The sequence below is a fragment of the Haliotis asinina genome, chromosome 1, assembly GCF_037392515.1.
Source record: "Haliotis asinina isolate JCU_RB_2024 chromosome 1, JCU_Hal_asi_v2, whole genome shotgun sequence".
NCBI lineage: Eukaryota > Metazoa > Mollusca > Gastropoda > Lepetellida > Haliotidae > Haliotis > Haliotis asinina.
In genome coordinates this window covers 39,089,521-39,105,714 of record NC_090280.1, presented here as the reverse complement: position 1 = coordinate 39,105,714, position 16,194 = coordinate 39,089,521, and the positions used below count along the sequence as shown (strand labels likewise).

Here is a 16,194-nt window from a genome sequence, read left to right as displayed (position 1 = left end):
TATATTTATACCAACGGATGGGAAATTAAATATTCTACATTTCTGTTTAATTTTATAGCCGTACACAGATCCAGGACCACGCTAGCGCAATTCTCGCACAACGTTCACTTTTCAAACATTATGAAAATGTGCGCCTGAAAAAGAAAATCGGCATCCACAGGTTAAGGTTACGGCTAAGGTTGGAGCCCAAGTTAAGGTTGCCCTAAGGTTGTTTTGTGCAACAGGCGTATCTTTTTCTTAAGGTGATCGTAACTCTAACCTTAGTGCTTAAGGTTGATCTTAGCTAAGGTTGTTTTGAACAACGGGGCACAGATCCTTAAAGCATTTATAGCCTTAGGACATACAGTAACTCGAAAGTTTATAATAGGCTTATGAGTGTTGTGTTGCTATGAACGCTTTCTAGATGGGACCCATTGTGGCAACGGCATAGAACGTTACGATCAATATACTGTGTTCATGGCTGGCCCCTGTCTAGAAACTGGCAAAACATTATGGTTGGCGTAGAATATGGATACTAAACAGTAACAATTTTATTTTCAGTTACTAGCTTACAAAACTGTAGGATTCAATATCACAAGTGCCTTCTAAATTTTAGTGTGAGAAGTTCCAGATTATTTCAGTAACACTAACTGGTACATTTATCTATATGTAAAGAGTTGTTTTTACCAAATTCCTTGTACAATTGAGCCCCATTTGCATGGATTCTATATTTCCCAGAAATCTGACTTGTGTGCAAGTTTTTAGTGAACTGAAACTTCTTTTTTAAATTTACTCCCATGTTTGGACTCTCGGCAGCCATTTGATGTGTATCTTTGTTAATTACTTGTCAACACATACCCCACATGGTATGAGGATTTGGCAGTGCGGAAATGCAATGTAAAAAGTGATTAGCGATTCGATTCTTTATTCTGTCACAGAGAAATCTCAATGTCTGGTTTATTGACACCTATATGTCTGTCTGCCTGTCTGCTAATGACAATATGCAATACACAGCTTCAATCATTGACCACATGCAATTTGAACTTAACACCCATCAGGCCATATGCCATAAACATAATAAATTGCTGTATGACTTGTGCACCTGAGTTCTGTCTCAGCCACATACTAGTAATGTAATTAGGCAGGTGTGATACATGTACACATGACATGTTTTTTCGTTTATGGGTTGCAAACAAACTCCATCCATTTTTCTCGAATGACTGGATCTGATGGAAAGTTGTGCAAACACTTGTCAGTTTGTACTTGGACGAATGACAGTTTCCAGCCATGCAGTAGTTCACCATCACTACTGAGATGAATTTTGATTGGATCGAACGCAAATTCAGAGAACATTTTTGTTTTTCACCTGTTTGTTTTTGTGTGTGCAACATATGTCAGTCTGAATAAATAGATTTCGTTGTGCAACTCGCGAGCATGTTTCTTGGTAAATTCAAATAGCCAGACAGCTCAGCATCTGGAGGGTTTTAATGTGTAATTCAAACATCTGTTTAATCAGGGTTCGACTCTACTTTGATTTAGGTTACCAATGTCTACTCTCCTTTTGCAGTTCCTACTTACTGAATGAAGGTTGGTTGTAAAGGGTTTGCTTGTCATGCCGAGGATCTACATTTTGTTTCACATCATGGTTACAGTGTAGAAATCTCATTTTCAGTATCCCTTAGTGTTTGGAATTGGCTGAAGTCTCACACTTGATAAGTGTGTCATCCAATGAGCAATCATAGAAAAATGATTTTTCTGATTTTCCTAATCAGGTTGTTATTGCAGATAAGTACAACCTGTTTTTCTCTTGTTGTTTTTGTTTTAAATTTTTGCACAAATTGCATTTGCAAATTTCACGTCTAATGTAATGACTATTGCATCATAAACATGAACTTTATGGAGTCTTGATAAACTTGAAGAAAGATTCAGTCGGGACATTTCAGTGAGTGTAGTGAGTTTTCCCAGACTTGAACATGTTCTGACCTGTGAAGGTCCAGGGTAGAATAGACCTTTAGCAACCCATGCTTGCCATAAAGGGCGAATATTCTTGTCATAAGATGCAACTAACAGGATCGGGTGGTCAGGCTTGCTGACTTGGTTGGCACATGTCATTGGTTCCCAATGGAGCAGATCGATGCTCATGTTGTTGATCACTGGATTGTCTGCTCCAGACTTTATTATGTTCAATCTTCAACCGGTTCCAAAACTAAAACGTTTGTTCCAAAATTGTTTCTCTTTTGGTCATGAGAAAATGTGATCAAATGCTCGGTTGTTTGATCACTGCTTCCCATCTTCATTTATTTCAATTATTTGGAACACCACTTGTGATCTCCAATTTGATATTAATGGAATATTGTTGGTAGAGTAAAAACAATCCCCACCCATATAAGTTATAAAGTAAAGTTTGCAAATTATAAACCTTTTTTTTGGTATTTTGACGCCATACTCGCTATAGAACAGCTGTCGTAAATAATAAGATCTGGATGAGACAGTCCAGTGACTGAGATGAACATAGATATACGCGATGATATGATGACATGTGTCAGCTAAGTCAGTGAGCTTGATGACATATCACGCCTTAGGGTTGCTGAAGACAAATTCCAACCTAGATTTTCACATTTCTGATGATGTGATTAATTTCTTTCAGAGTGGTGAGTCGCTGTCATGGCTGACACCCAGAAAAAGAAAACAAGCATTCGTGTGGATGTGTTGGACAGTGAGCTGGTGTACGACTGTGAGTGGGGCGATTGTGATGAGCAGTTCACAGACATCCCTGAATTCCTCCGACATATCGGGATTCACATTTGGAACCTTGTTTCCACGGTAACATCTGAAGGTAGGTCAGGCTATGCAACTTCTCTCACCACTGAGTTTCACAATTTGAAAAAGCTGAATTTTTAGCTCAAGTGCAGTTCGGAATTTAAAAAGCCAAAAGACCTTAAGTAATCTCTGCACCAAAGTCAACTTGTCTGGTAAGTTTGAGTTTGATATTGATTTCAGTTCATTCTGGGAAATGCATTTTCCTGCGTTTTCTCAAATTTGTGTAAAAAACTTTAACTTAAGTCAAAACTCAGATGGTCACATGACTGTCGAAAGAAAAGCATACGGACAAAAGTGACATTGACTTGAGTTACTATGACATTAAGCTATAATGTCATTCTTTTATTAGATGTCACAGTATTGTTGACATAACATTATTGGTTTGTAGTGAAGTAAAATTACTTTTCTTGACTAAATGGACATGTTTTGGGTTTTAGAAGCCTTTTTTCATCAATTACATAATATAATGGTAAGGTATGTATGGTAAGGTAAGTATTTAAATATCTAAAATATTTAGATTTTAATAATTATAGACAGGTGAATTCGGTCAATAGCTGTTTTTTATGGACCGTCGAAACACAATAGTAACCCCAGACTTCGTCCTCTGTCAATATTGCTTGATGCAGGTCCATGAAAATTGACATCATCACCAGTGTGTAATTGTATAATATTCTTTGACATGATTTGGCAACAATATCAGTACTAGTGTTAATTCCTCACAGCAATGATAGCGTAATTGTCGAATTAGACATGTTGACTGTTGTCCTGCTTCATGGGGATATAATTGAATGTACTTATAATGTTTTGATAAATAACACATAAACTCAGGCAAACTTGAGTGAATATTCTTTTCATGAAAAAACATGGAAAAAAAAACATATGCAACACACGTGTTTTGGACACATAGATTCTGATCTACTTAATTTTAAAAAGTACCTTAAAACAGCAACATGTAACAATAAATTTTGAAATGATTCAGGAATGTAATGAACATTTCACACCCAAGAGATTTGGACTATGTATTTATAAGTTTATCTCTGCATGAACTCGTACAAAAACTACCATGAACCCTGCCAGTAGTACCCAGGATGCATCAGCTGCTCTGCCCAGTAATTGTGTTATCTCCCTTTGCTGGTATTTTGTCCAGTCAGGAGTCTACACTGGGAAGTTGTGCGTACCAATCATAAGGCTTCAATCATTACTTGCTTTGCAATTCAGGGTCTGTTGACTTTGTGTTCAATGTCAAAGTCGATTTTTATCTAATTGATGAAACTTGGCAGCACAATTATTGCAGAGGTACCCTTAAGGGGAAGGAGTTCTTGGAAGCTGCAGAAATGGAACAGCTGCTATCTTTTTGAGTACGGGATACACATGCATGATGAAAAATGAAGTTGAATGCTGAAGTGAAACAGTTGATGATTACAGTGTACCATTATTTCCGTGCTGAAGCCAAAAGGGGCAAACCATCAATGTTTCAGCTGACATTTTCAACAGCCGGTCATCATTACCGACTGTCTATAACTTTATCAGACATTTTCATTTTTTCCCAGTCAACTAATAATGTAATAAATAGAGATAACACTCACCTAATATTTTCGCCTTTTATTTCTGTGGCACGTTTCTCATGCTCCTGTTTTCCATGGGCGTTGAGGAGCATCAGATTGTTCAATCTCTGTTCCGACAACTGATTCCGGCTGGCTGTGTGAATCCTCTTTTGAAGACTGAAACCACGCTCGGATGGTACGCTTGATACTGGAATGACCAGTGCAGCTGAAGCAAGGGTTTTAAAATCAGGGAAAACATCCCCATATTCACGAACAATTGTTTTGCATGTTTGCTCCAAAGTCATAGAGCCAAAGCGGGTCACGGTACTCTTAAAGTGTGGGAAATCCCTCTGCATTCTCTCACGGTCAATCATTGGTTGAATAACTGTGATGTCATCTGCCGCCTGGCCAATCTCTGGGCAGAAGTGGTCTAACAGGACGGCCATGGAATCCCCTCCATGTTCAGATAGTTCCTCTTTACTAGGGTATTTTGAGGGATTGAATATGTTGTCAATGCTTGACAAAACACACAAAATATCCTCTGGAAATCTGTTTCTCAGTGACGTGCATAATACTGCTAAGAACTCATGTCCGTTTAACCCTTGAAGTGCATCAATAGTGGAATTCACCATAGGCATGACCATGCCGAGATTTAGAGAGTCTTTCTGAAAGACTGTAATGAATTTGTCCATGTAATACAGGATATCTGACAATGTGTACGTCATTGCAACAAATCCATAGGTTTTGATTTTTTTTATAATGTTTTTCGTGACAGGGTTGTTTCGTTCACTGGCCTCCTCCTCTGTCACCATCACAAGTGCCGGCCAATTTTTTGTTGTAGTTTCAACCACTCGCCCTACCGACAACCATCGAACGCTGCACAGTTGCTTGACACTGGAGAACTCACTCTCTTCCAAAACTGCAGAGAGTACACGCAGTCTTTTGTACCGAAACGCAGAATATTTATAAAGTTTATATATCTCATTCAAGATTTTTCTATAGTCTATGACAACTTTAGTTGTTTTAGCTGCATCTGCCATTGCACGTGCCACTCTATGTTCTTTGCAATGCACATGAATCAGATACAGGCAGTCAGATTTTTGTACTTTACCCTAGCTACCCAACCCTATGTTCTGTATAGGCACAGACGAACTTCATTTACGTTTAAGAGCAAACGTACATATAACGGATCACCGCGCAAACCTACAAAAGTTGTCTTACACTGCACCCTAAAAATTGTAGCCTAACGCCAACCCTGTCCTGCTGTCTGTCATCACACTGGCTCCATCGGAACCAAACCCAACAACACGATTTAACTCAATATTCCGTTGTGTAAGCACTTCTTTAATTTTCTCTGTTACACATTCTGATGAACCATTGTGTACACTGAAATTTCCAAGAAACAATGTTTCTGTGTTCCCTTGATTTTCTATCCTCACGAATATAATGAGTTGTTTTTCCAGTTACATTCAAGGTTTCATCCACGATTAAGCCAACAAACTTGGTGTTTTTTTCAGTTTTGACATAATGTCTTCGATTGTACTTGAAATCAGGGCACGTTCCATATCTTCAATGGAATGTGAATGACTGTACACGACACCTTTAAGTAAACTTGAACAACCATTCTTCTGCTGAAGTTCAATCAATTTTGTGAATTTAACATTAGGGATATTTTCGTGAGCCATAAAATGTACAGTGTTCATTTGTGCAAGTAAACTTTCATAGTTTTTCTCCTTGGCAGTTTCAGTGTGAGCAACCATGGCAGTTTTTTTTTTATACAGAAGGTTAACAGCTTGAGTGTGTGACACACTCGATGATTGTCTAGTGCTGATTTTCTCAAATTGATACTGCCTTCCGTAAATTTTTTTTTTCACTTTTGCGTCCATGCATATTTTACAAAACATTTTTCCATCCTTAAAACTGAGCCACAGACACACCTTAAACCAGCCGAGTAAATGTACTAGATGAAGGTTTTTCACTTTGACATTGTGTTTTCATTTGAGATTTGTCGCACATGTTGGACGATTGTGATGTCTGGGGAACTGTATCAGATGTAGGTCTAGATTTACTACTAGTCTCTACCTGTCTCATTGTCACACTTTCATTTTCTAATATCAGCAAGGGTACTACCTTTCCCCCCCGAAATAGCTTGAAAGATTTGTCTGCTTCTTCATTTTTATTCAAAGTAGCCACATGTTTGAAATTAGAAGGGATTGGTAAATATCGAGCTTTTCCGTCCGTAGTTAAAATAGGCATGGGAACTGAGATATGTAAAATCCACCTCAGATTTCTGAATGCTTTAATGTCTTGCGAGCATTGAACATTACGTTGCATTCTATTTTAAGCAAACTAGGGTTTTCCAGCCCTTTTTAAGAAGTGTTATGCTCTGCACTAATTTAATGATTTGGTTATTTTTTTTAGTTGATAACTTGATATTTTATCAGACATGATGTCCGCCAGTGTTTTCAAATACCGGACAATGATAATTTTTATCTGACTCTGTCTGGTATTTATCTGATAACAGAAACACTGAAACCATTTTATGCCGTTAATAAATTCTGTAGGTGGATTCTGAAATTCAGATTTATTGCAGCATATACCCTTGAGATCATGGAGGATGAAATTCATGAAGAATGTAATTTGTAACATTCCTACTGCTGTCGTTTCATCGAAAGGATTTTCCTGTTGTTTCAGATAAAGGATTCTCCTGTGCCTGGCGTGACTGTGGGACCCAGATACTTGGTGACAAGCATGACTTCAATCGTCATGTGTATTTCCACGCCTTCCATGTGAAGCTGAAATGTGTGGGTGCTGTGGTCATCAAGAAGACGAGATACCCAGTGTGCACCATTGACGGGCAGAGTCGCAACTGGATCCCAGAGCTGCCCGAGAGTCTCCAGTGTGGCTGGACAGCATGTGGGGTACTGTAGCTTAGTCTCAGTCGTTACAGTAGATCAGTGTGTGTCTGGCTAGTCTGCAGTGTGGCTGGACAGTGGGTTACTGTAGTTTTGTCTCCTTTGTTACAGTAGGTCAGGTTGTGGCTGGCTTGTCTACAGTGTAGCTGGACAACATGTGGGGTACTCTAACTTCCTCTCTGTCATTACAGTAGGTTACGGGGTGGCTGGTTGGTCTGGAGTGTGGCAGGACAACATATGGGGTACTGTAGCTTCCTCCTTGTCATTACATTAGGTCAGGGTGTGGCTGGCTTGTCTACAGTGTGGCAGGACAACATGTGGGATACTGTAGCTTCCTCCTTGTCATTACATTAGGTCAGGGTGTGGCTGGCTTGTCTACAGTGTGGCAGGACAACATATGGGGTACTGTAGCTTCCTCCTTGTCATTACATTAGGTCAAGGTGTGGCTGGCTTGTCCACAGTGTGGCAGGACAACATGTGGGATACTGTAGCTTCCTCCTTGTCATTACATTAGGTCAGGGTCTGGCTGGCTTGTCTACAGTGTGGCAGGACAACATATGGGGTACTGTAGCTTCCTCATTGTCATTACAGTAGGTCAGAGTGTGGCTGGCTTGTCTACAGTGTGGCAGGACAACATGTGGGATACTGTAGCTTCCTCCTTGTCATTACAGTAGGTCAGAGTGTGGCTGGCTTGTCTACAGTGTGGCAGGACAACATATGGGGTACTGTAGCTTCCTCTCTGTCATTACAGTAGGTCAGAGTGTGGCTGGCTTGTCTACAGTGTGGCAGGACAACATATGGGGTACTGTAGCTTCCTCTCTGTCATTACAGTAGGTCAGAGTGTGGCTGGCTTGTCTTTAGTGTGGCAGGACAACATATGGGGTACTGTAGCTTCCTCCTTGTCATTACGTTAGGTCAGGGTGTGGCTGACTTGTCTACAGTGTGGCAGGACAACATGCGGGGTACTGTAGCTTCTTCTCTGTCATTACATTAGGTCAGGGTGTGGCTGACTTGTTTACAGTGTGGCAGGACAACATATGGGGTACTGTAGCTTCCTCCTTGTCATTACAGTAGGTCAGGGTGTGGCTGACTTGTCTACAGTGTGGCAGGACAACATGTGGGGTACTGTAGCTTCCTCCTTGTCATTACAGTAGGTCAGGGTGTGGCTGGCTTGTCTACAGTGTGGCAGGACAACGTGGGGTACCGTAGCTTCCTCCTTGTCATTACAGTAGGTCAGGGTGTGGCTGGCTTGTCTACAGTGTGGCAGGACAACATATGGGGTACTGTAGCTTCCTCCTTGTCATTACAGTAGGTCAGAGTGTGGCTGGCTTGTCTACAGTGTGGCAGGACAACATATGGGGTACTGTAGCTTCCTCTCTGTCATTACAGTAGGTCAGAGTGTGGCTGGCTTGTCTACAGTGTGGCTGGCTTGTCTACAGTGTGGCAGGACAACATATGGGGTACTGTAGCTTCCTCTCTGTCATTACAGTAGGTCAGAGTGTGGCTGGCTTGTCTACAGTGTGGCAGGACAACGTGGGGTACCGTAGCTTCCTCCTTGTCATTACATTAGGTCAGGGTGTGGCTGACTTGTTTACAGTGTGGCAGGACAACATATGGGGTACTGTAGCTTCCTCCTTGTCATTACATTAGGTCAGGATGTGGCTGGCTTGTCTACAGTGTGGCAGGACAACATGTGGGATACTGTAGCTTCCTCCTTGTCATTACATTAGGTCAGGGTGTGGCTGGCTTGTCTACAGTGTGGCAGGACAACGTGGGGTACCGTAGCTTCCTCCTTGTCATTACATTAGGTCAGGGTGTGGCTGGCTTGTCTACAGTGTGGCAGGAGAACATATGGGGTACTGTAGCTTCCTCCTTGTCATTACAGTAGGTCAGGGTGTGGCTGGCTTGTCTACAGTGTGGCAGGACAACATATGGGGTACTGTAGCTTCCTCCTTGTCATTACATTAGGTCAGGGTGTGGCTGGCTTGTCTACAGTGTGGCAGGACAACATATGGGGTACTGTAGCTTCCTCCTTGTCATTACATTAGGTCAGAGTGTGGCTGACTTGTCTACAGTGTGGCAGGACAACATATGGGGTATTGTAGCTTCTTCTCTGTCATTACAGTAGGTGAGGGTTTGCTGGCTGGTTGTGGTTGACTCATCTACAGTGTGAATAGACAACGTGGGATACCGTAGCTTACTCTCTGTCATTACAGTAGGTCAGGGTGTAGCTGGCTTGTCTACAGTGTGACAGGACAACATGTAGTCAGACTGGTAAAGTTGGTTGACTAGTCCCAATGGTCATTATGGATTGTCTAGTCCAGACCTGATTATTTACTGACAGTGACAGTTGCTTTGTAGCAGCAAGACTACTGAGTGTGGCGTTAAATAACGAACAAACAATGCTTGTGCAGATGTGTTGCTCTGTAAGATCGTTTACATCATATTAACCTATTGGCCTTTTGACAATGTTTTTGGGTTTTTTTTCAGGCTGTGTGTGACAATCCTGTGATATTCTATAACCATGTGGCCAATCACTGTGAGGAATACCCTAATGGGAACAACATCAAAGGAGGCTGTCAGTGTAGATGGACAGGTCAGTGGAAGGATGGATGGATGGATGTAAGGCTGATGGATGCATGTAAAGGTGGATTGATGCACAGGTGGGATGGTGAATGGATGGAAAGATGGATTAATGGAAAGGTAATGGATGGAAAGGTGGATGGATGCATAGACGGGAGGGTGATGGAACAGTGAATCTATGCATGAATGAATGGATGGCATTAGAATATGGAAGTGTTCATATTGTTTTGTGCAACTGAGTGGATGGATTCAACGATGGGTTGGTGGATGTTTGTTTAGATGGATGGATGGATGGATGGATGGATGACGTTAGAATGTGGAACTATTTACATTGTTTCATACAAGTGAGCCTTTGGGGATTTTCATCCAACTTACAGAAAATTCATCATGGTGTAATGTTAACATTTTCTTTTCAACCTCAGTTAGACAGTTTCCCTTGCTTTGCAGACTGTGATGCCCGTTTTAAGAGCAAGCACAAGCTTAGAGAACATCTTCGCAGTCACACTCAGGAGAAAGTAGTTGCCTGTCCCACGTGCGGGGGCCTCTTCGCCAGTCGGACCAAATTCTTTGATCATCTTACAAGACAAAAGGAAACAGTCGGTGAGTCAGTTGATATTTGGCAAATCTATCTAACTGTATCTTGTTTTTACACAACTCATTGCAGGTTTTCTTTCACACGTATCACAGAACCCAAAGTTGCAGCTGTTATGTGGACATGGTGTATGATCCTGTGTGTAGACCTCAGGTCACTACTCAGTTGAAGTTAAGCAACGATTGGTGCTGGGAGTTCTTGGATGGGTGACCATGTCTTGTTGCTTGACTCCTTAGAGTTTCTTGTATCAGAGTCCTGCCGCACAATTAAGCACACATGGTACATGTGGTTTCACCTGAGGCAAGTGAGTTTGTTCACACTTGCCTCTACTGACCCAGCAAAAAATGAAAACTAATGCACAAGATACCCTTCATTCAGTATTGTTGTTTTATGTTGCATGTATTTTGAGTGCTTTCAACAAGAATCATCACATTTGTCTTAAGCATGTTAAGTACGAAGCCTTTGAGGGGTTCATGAGGCAGTCATCTGTGACAGCTCAATTTGCTGTATAGATTTAGCTCCCTTGACAAACCAGCCTTCTATGATCATTTGTTTGAATCATGGTATCTTTGTTTCTCAACACTGTACCTATGTCCATTGGTGGTCAGAGGCTCAGATAATCTGCATGTCTGCACATGATCTTACATGCCTGCACATAAAAATGTCAAATGTTCTCTTTGCGTACTGAGAACATTTGACATGCTTATGTGGATAGATAAAATAACTGACATATACTGTAAATCATTAAAGTTTTGCGAGCATGATATTTTTGCGAAAATTTCGAATGACTTGAGCTCGCAAAAATATTATGACGCAGTTTGCTGGTAGAATACAATGAATAATCCTAATCCTGTCCTATCTTTGGTTTATTATTCAACAGTAAATATATTTAACAATAGATCTAGACGATACATATATTAAGCAATGACATCAACACGAAGAATGAATAATTACTAGCATTACTCGTACTCACGTGTCACATGTCAAACAATGGATACCTGACTCAGTCATTACGTCCGATAGTCCAGACAGGCACCAACCACGCAACACACATTTCTTAGAGACTGTTGAAAGGCCGAGACCAACCAGCGGGTGTGGATAGGTTTCATGACACTTATCTGGAGATCAACAGCTTCGCTGACACTGACTGAACTGGTCCTTCATCAGTGCCAATTCATTAGAGTCATTCCATTTGATTTAATCCCTTTGAACTGTTTTAAGCTTATCTGGCCTATGCAGCAATTATTGTTTTCAGGAAAACATCACTGATTGCATACATGTGGAAGTACTCCACTGAATGGTGTTCAAGATTAGCGGCAAATATGTGATTGGATTTACTTCAGATAAAACTTTCAGATGCAAGTAAGCTTTGAAACTGTCAAACTAAACTATATTTTGAGAAATAGGCAAATCACAAAAATATTGTGATGCAAAAACGTCTGTTGGTCGTCACTCGCAAACATGACACAAACATTTTGTGATTTACAGTATTCCGACACATGGATCTATAAACTTGCATTCCTTCTTATCGTTTCTCATTTTACAGATCAAATAAAAGTAACAAGATCTAAACTACCATATAAACTTTATTATGTTTTTACAATTAATGGAAAATGGCAAAATACCCAATTGACTTTGAGTGAAGTGGGTACAGTTTGTTTGGTAACTAAAAATAACATTAGGATACTCAACTGCTGAGTTTCTACAGTTTCTTCAGCTTGACCTGAGCTATGTTACATAAGCATGACCTGAGAGGTCAAATGGCACACACAGCAAGTCAATTTAATTTCATATAAATTGGGGAGCAGATGATCATATTAATGTTGCATTCCATTCGTGTGAAACATGCATGTGTCAGAATCACTAAACCATCTGTAGCTTGTTTTTTAAAGAAAGTTAGGACGATTTCTCGACACTGAGATGTCAAAGGGCAACCTTGTCTCAGCTGTTCGGACAAGTTGACAATCGACTGACGAACGTGCACCCCATCACAATTATAGACCCAACTAGTTGTGACAATGTATTAATATTGCTTGATCAGGTCAACAAGGTGTCTTCATTCCTGCCCACAACTAAACAGAAGTGATTCATGTGGTCTCACCTTAGGCAATGTAAGTTTGTTCAAAATTGTGTCTGTTCACACAGAAAATGAGTAGCTTGTTCAGCGCTCCAGATAAAGGCCATCTCAACATATGCACGGATACAAAAATATACACATACTGTATGAAATAGCAGATATGAACCACAGCAATGGTTCATTTACGGACGTGTTAATTTGAAAAAGTATTTTGTTATTGTTTACTGACCTGTTTACACAAGCATAGCGATGTTGAGGTGCATATATGAAATAATATACAAGATTACTGATACTCCATTAAATGCCATTTAGTAATCCAAGTGGACTTTAACTGAGGGTTTAAGTACTCCTGTATTGAAAAGATGTACTCCCGATGTTGAAACATTATCTGGAGCCCATCTTGTTGGATAAAGTCATGTGACTATAACCTACTATAACCTACTAGTGACTATAACCTACTGTCTTGAGTGACCTAGGGTATCTGCAGACGTGACAGCTGAGACAACAATCTCAGACTCATGAATGGTGTTATTCAATACTATTCTTGTATAAAGGCCACATGAACATGCCACTATTGTTTTGTGGGGGGTCCATATTTTCAATTCATTTTGCGAACTTTAATATTTTTAAGTCTTGTCTCATGGAAAGACTCCATGTGTTGGTTATATATACATTGATCACTGAATATGAATCATGCATGAAATCTTGATGTTGCCAAACTAATATTTTGCCAGTACCATATTCCGGGGCAGTACGGTAGCCTGATGGTTAATGTAAACAATTATGAACCTGAAGACTTGGTTCGATTCCCCACGTTGAAACAATGTGTGAAGCCCATTTCTGGTGTAAGTCGCTGTGCTGGAATATTGCTGTTAAACTCTGCTCACATGCTAGATTCCCTCAAACAAACAAACAAAAAAAAGTACCAAATCTATCCTGTGCATGTTTATCAGATCCATTGTGATGCCACCATAAGTTGATGTAACTCATGCTCTTATTGGATAGAAAGAACGGAGATAATTTGTCACAAATTACATTTCCGTATACTTTGGGCAAATGAGACCTCCCATGCATGACACGCAAATGCTTCTTCTAGACAAAACTCGGTCATGTAATGGCAGATCAATGGTGTCTCCATTGACCTAGTTGACAATGGACAAGCTAGTCATTTCATATCTTGTGTGTCACATCAACAAAAACTTCTTGGCAATCAATTCCTTATTGCAAGTTTCCGATTTCCAGTCAAACAAACAATAGTACCGAATCTACCATGCATATGTTTATCAACTCCAAGGCAGCCGCCATAAGTTGATGTAACATGTGTTCCGACTGGATAGAAAGGACAGAGATGATTTTATGATTTGTCATATTTCCAGACATTAAAGGTCACATACGCTCTAATAGGGTACAAATGCAAAATCACTTGCTGACATCGTTATAAATGAAACCCCGTCATTAAAAATGCTCCTTTCGATCTTTAATTACCTAAATCGACCTTTTTGTCAACAGTGCAAAATTCTCAGCCGCAAACGAAATTTCAACCAGTCAGAGCGGCGCGTCTCCATGACGTAATAGTGGGTATAGATATGACTTTATGAGGGTCTGTGCAGTATTCATCTACATTTCAGGGGGTAAACTATTTCGTTTACAGGTTTGTACAAACCTGAAATTGCGACAGCTGTTGTGAAAACTGAAAGCTATACGTTCTCACAATCTACTATCATTTAGTTTTGTCTCCTGCTTTGCCTAGTTTTAGAGTTACAACCTTTGTTTTCATAGACGATTCTGTCAAAATCACTTGGTGTCGCTAGATTGTAATCCGTGTTACTAAGAAAGTGAAATCCCAGATATGACATATGTTGCGTGTTAGGTCGTATAAACCTACAAGTTATTTGTCATCATTCACTTGATGCTCAGTTAATGAATTTATAACAGGTATAATTAGTGGTAATGCCACTTAGATTACCCGACAAAGGCCCCCATTTCGCATTTCTTGTGTCTGGACCGATCAAAGGATTAACCGATAACACGCTGATTGATTAATTAGTTTTATGGGGATTTAAATGGGGGATTTGTCAAAAGATAGTGTTTATGTATGTACAGTTACTAATGTATACTGAATACACTCTGTCTTGTCTGTGTCTATGTAAAACAATGCCATTCTTTCAAAGGATTAACCGCCAATACATTGATTCATTGCTCATTATTGGCTAACTAAATAACGTTTTAAAAAGAATGACGCACATTATGCAATTAGTTGCCAGGTGTGCTATCTTGGGTAAACAATGAACTATACAGCAATGTGAAAAACCTGAAACGATACATCACGTTTTCGTATATTAGACTGTTAAAAGACACATCACTTGGGAAATCTGCAGATGAATTATATATCACTTGTTTTTGTGGATATTGATGGATACATTCCTCAAAGAAGGTAATAGCCTGACATTGCTCCTATAACTTATATTTTAATATTTGCATTTTTGTTTTTAATACGTTGTCATAGCTTTCAACAGAACCATTGTTTTCGTCGTTAAGTGTAATGATGCAGACGACATACACTAGGACGTGGGTGCGAATTATGATTCATATAGGAAAACTATGAAATGTCTGCATATTACATTCCTGTTATACCTTCACAGATTGCTTCTTTTTATTAAGTTTCAAAATGCATACAAGTATGATTATAAAGTAATTAGGATTATGAGACCAAGTATAAAGACGTTTATTGAAAAGTGTCTCCTACATACTGGTGAGTGAACGTTACAAACCAAGTAAATTTAGCATGTGAAGAAATTTCTCGCGCAGTATTTTCACTTCGACCCCGACCTCGTTTAGGTTATGTTACAGGCTGTGTCATGCAATCTCCTTTTGGAAATGATTCAAATACACATTTATGTAGTTTCGATTTTCTAACTTGATGAAAACAAAACTTACATAATCTCATTAATTCAAATGGATTTGACTTCACGATTTTCAAAAATGGTGGCGCCCCGTCTTGGGATGAATGCTATTTAAGTTTGTTTTCACCGACTAATGAAAGCAAAATTACTTTCTACTGGTAGTAAAATATGTATTTTCTTGATGGACATTAGGATTTTACATGACATTGCTTATAACATAACAATTTCACTCTTGGAAGTGAGGTGGAGGTCAATATAGCATTGCTTGCAATATAAATGTCACTTCGACCCCCACCCCCACAAAGTTGTGTCATGCAAAATCCTTTTGGCCATGATTCAAATGCATATTTATCTACTAGTAAAAAGTAGCTTTGATTTTCTAACTTGATGAGAACATGTCATAATCTCAATAATTCTTACGGACTTTAGCCCATGACTTCACGATTTTTAAAAATGGCGGCGCCCTGTCTGAGGATGAATGCTATTTAAGTTTGTTTTCACCGACTTAAAAAATCAAAATTATTTTCTACTTTTAGTAAAATATGTATTTTCTTGATGGACATTAGGATTTTACATGACATTGCTTATAACATAACAATTTCACTCTTGGAATCGGTCAATATAAGGGGTCAATATGATATTACTTACGATAATATTGTCACTTCGACTACAACCTGGTTTCCGAGGAAGAAAGTGTTATATCCATGCAAAATCCTTTTGGTCAGCAATGTGTAGTAAGCAGTCTTGATTTTATAAACTCGATGAAACTCCCTTTTCTATC

At 39.6% G+C, this 16,194-nt stretch overlaps 1 protein-coding gene across 1 annotated transcript in view; it reads left to right on the top strand.

Annotated features, from left to right (window-relative positions):
• Nucleotides 1-16,194, top strand: part of LOC137278758 (histone H4 transcription factor-like) — a 78,383-nt gene that overhangs the window by 2,755 nt on the left and 59,434 nt on the right. Inside the window, exons 2-5 of the mRNA XM_067811273.1 lie at nt 2,627-2,815; nt 7,038-7,264; nt 9,749-9,854; nt 10,289-10,441. Coding sequence (XP_067667374.1) covers nt 2,644-2,815; nt 7,038-7,264; nt 9,749-9,854; nt 10,289-10,441 — 658 coding nt within the window. The 5' untranslated portion in view covers nt 2,627-2,643. The remainder of the gene's footprint in view (nt 1-2,626; nt 2,816-7,037; nt 7,265-9,748; nt 9,855-10,288; nt 10,442-16,194) is intronic.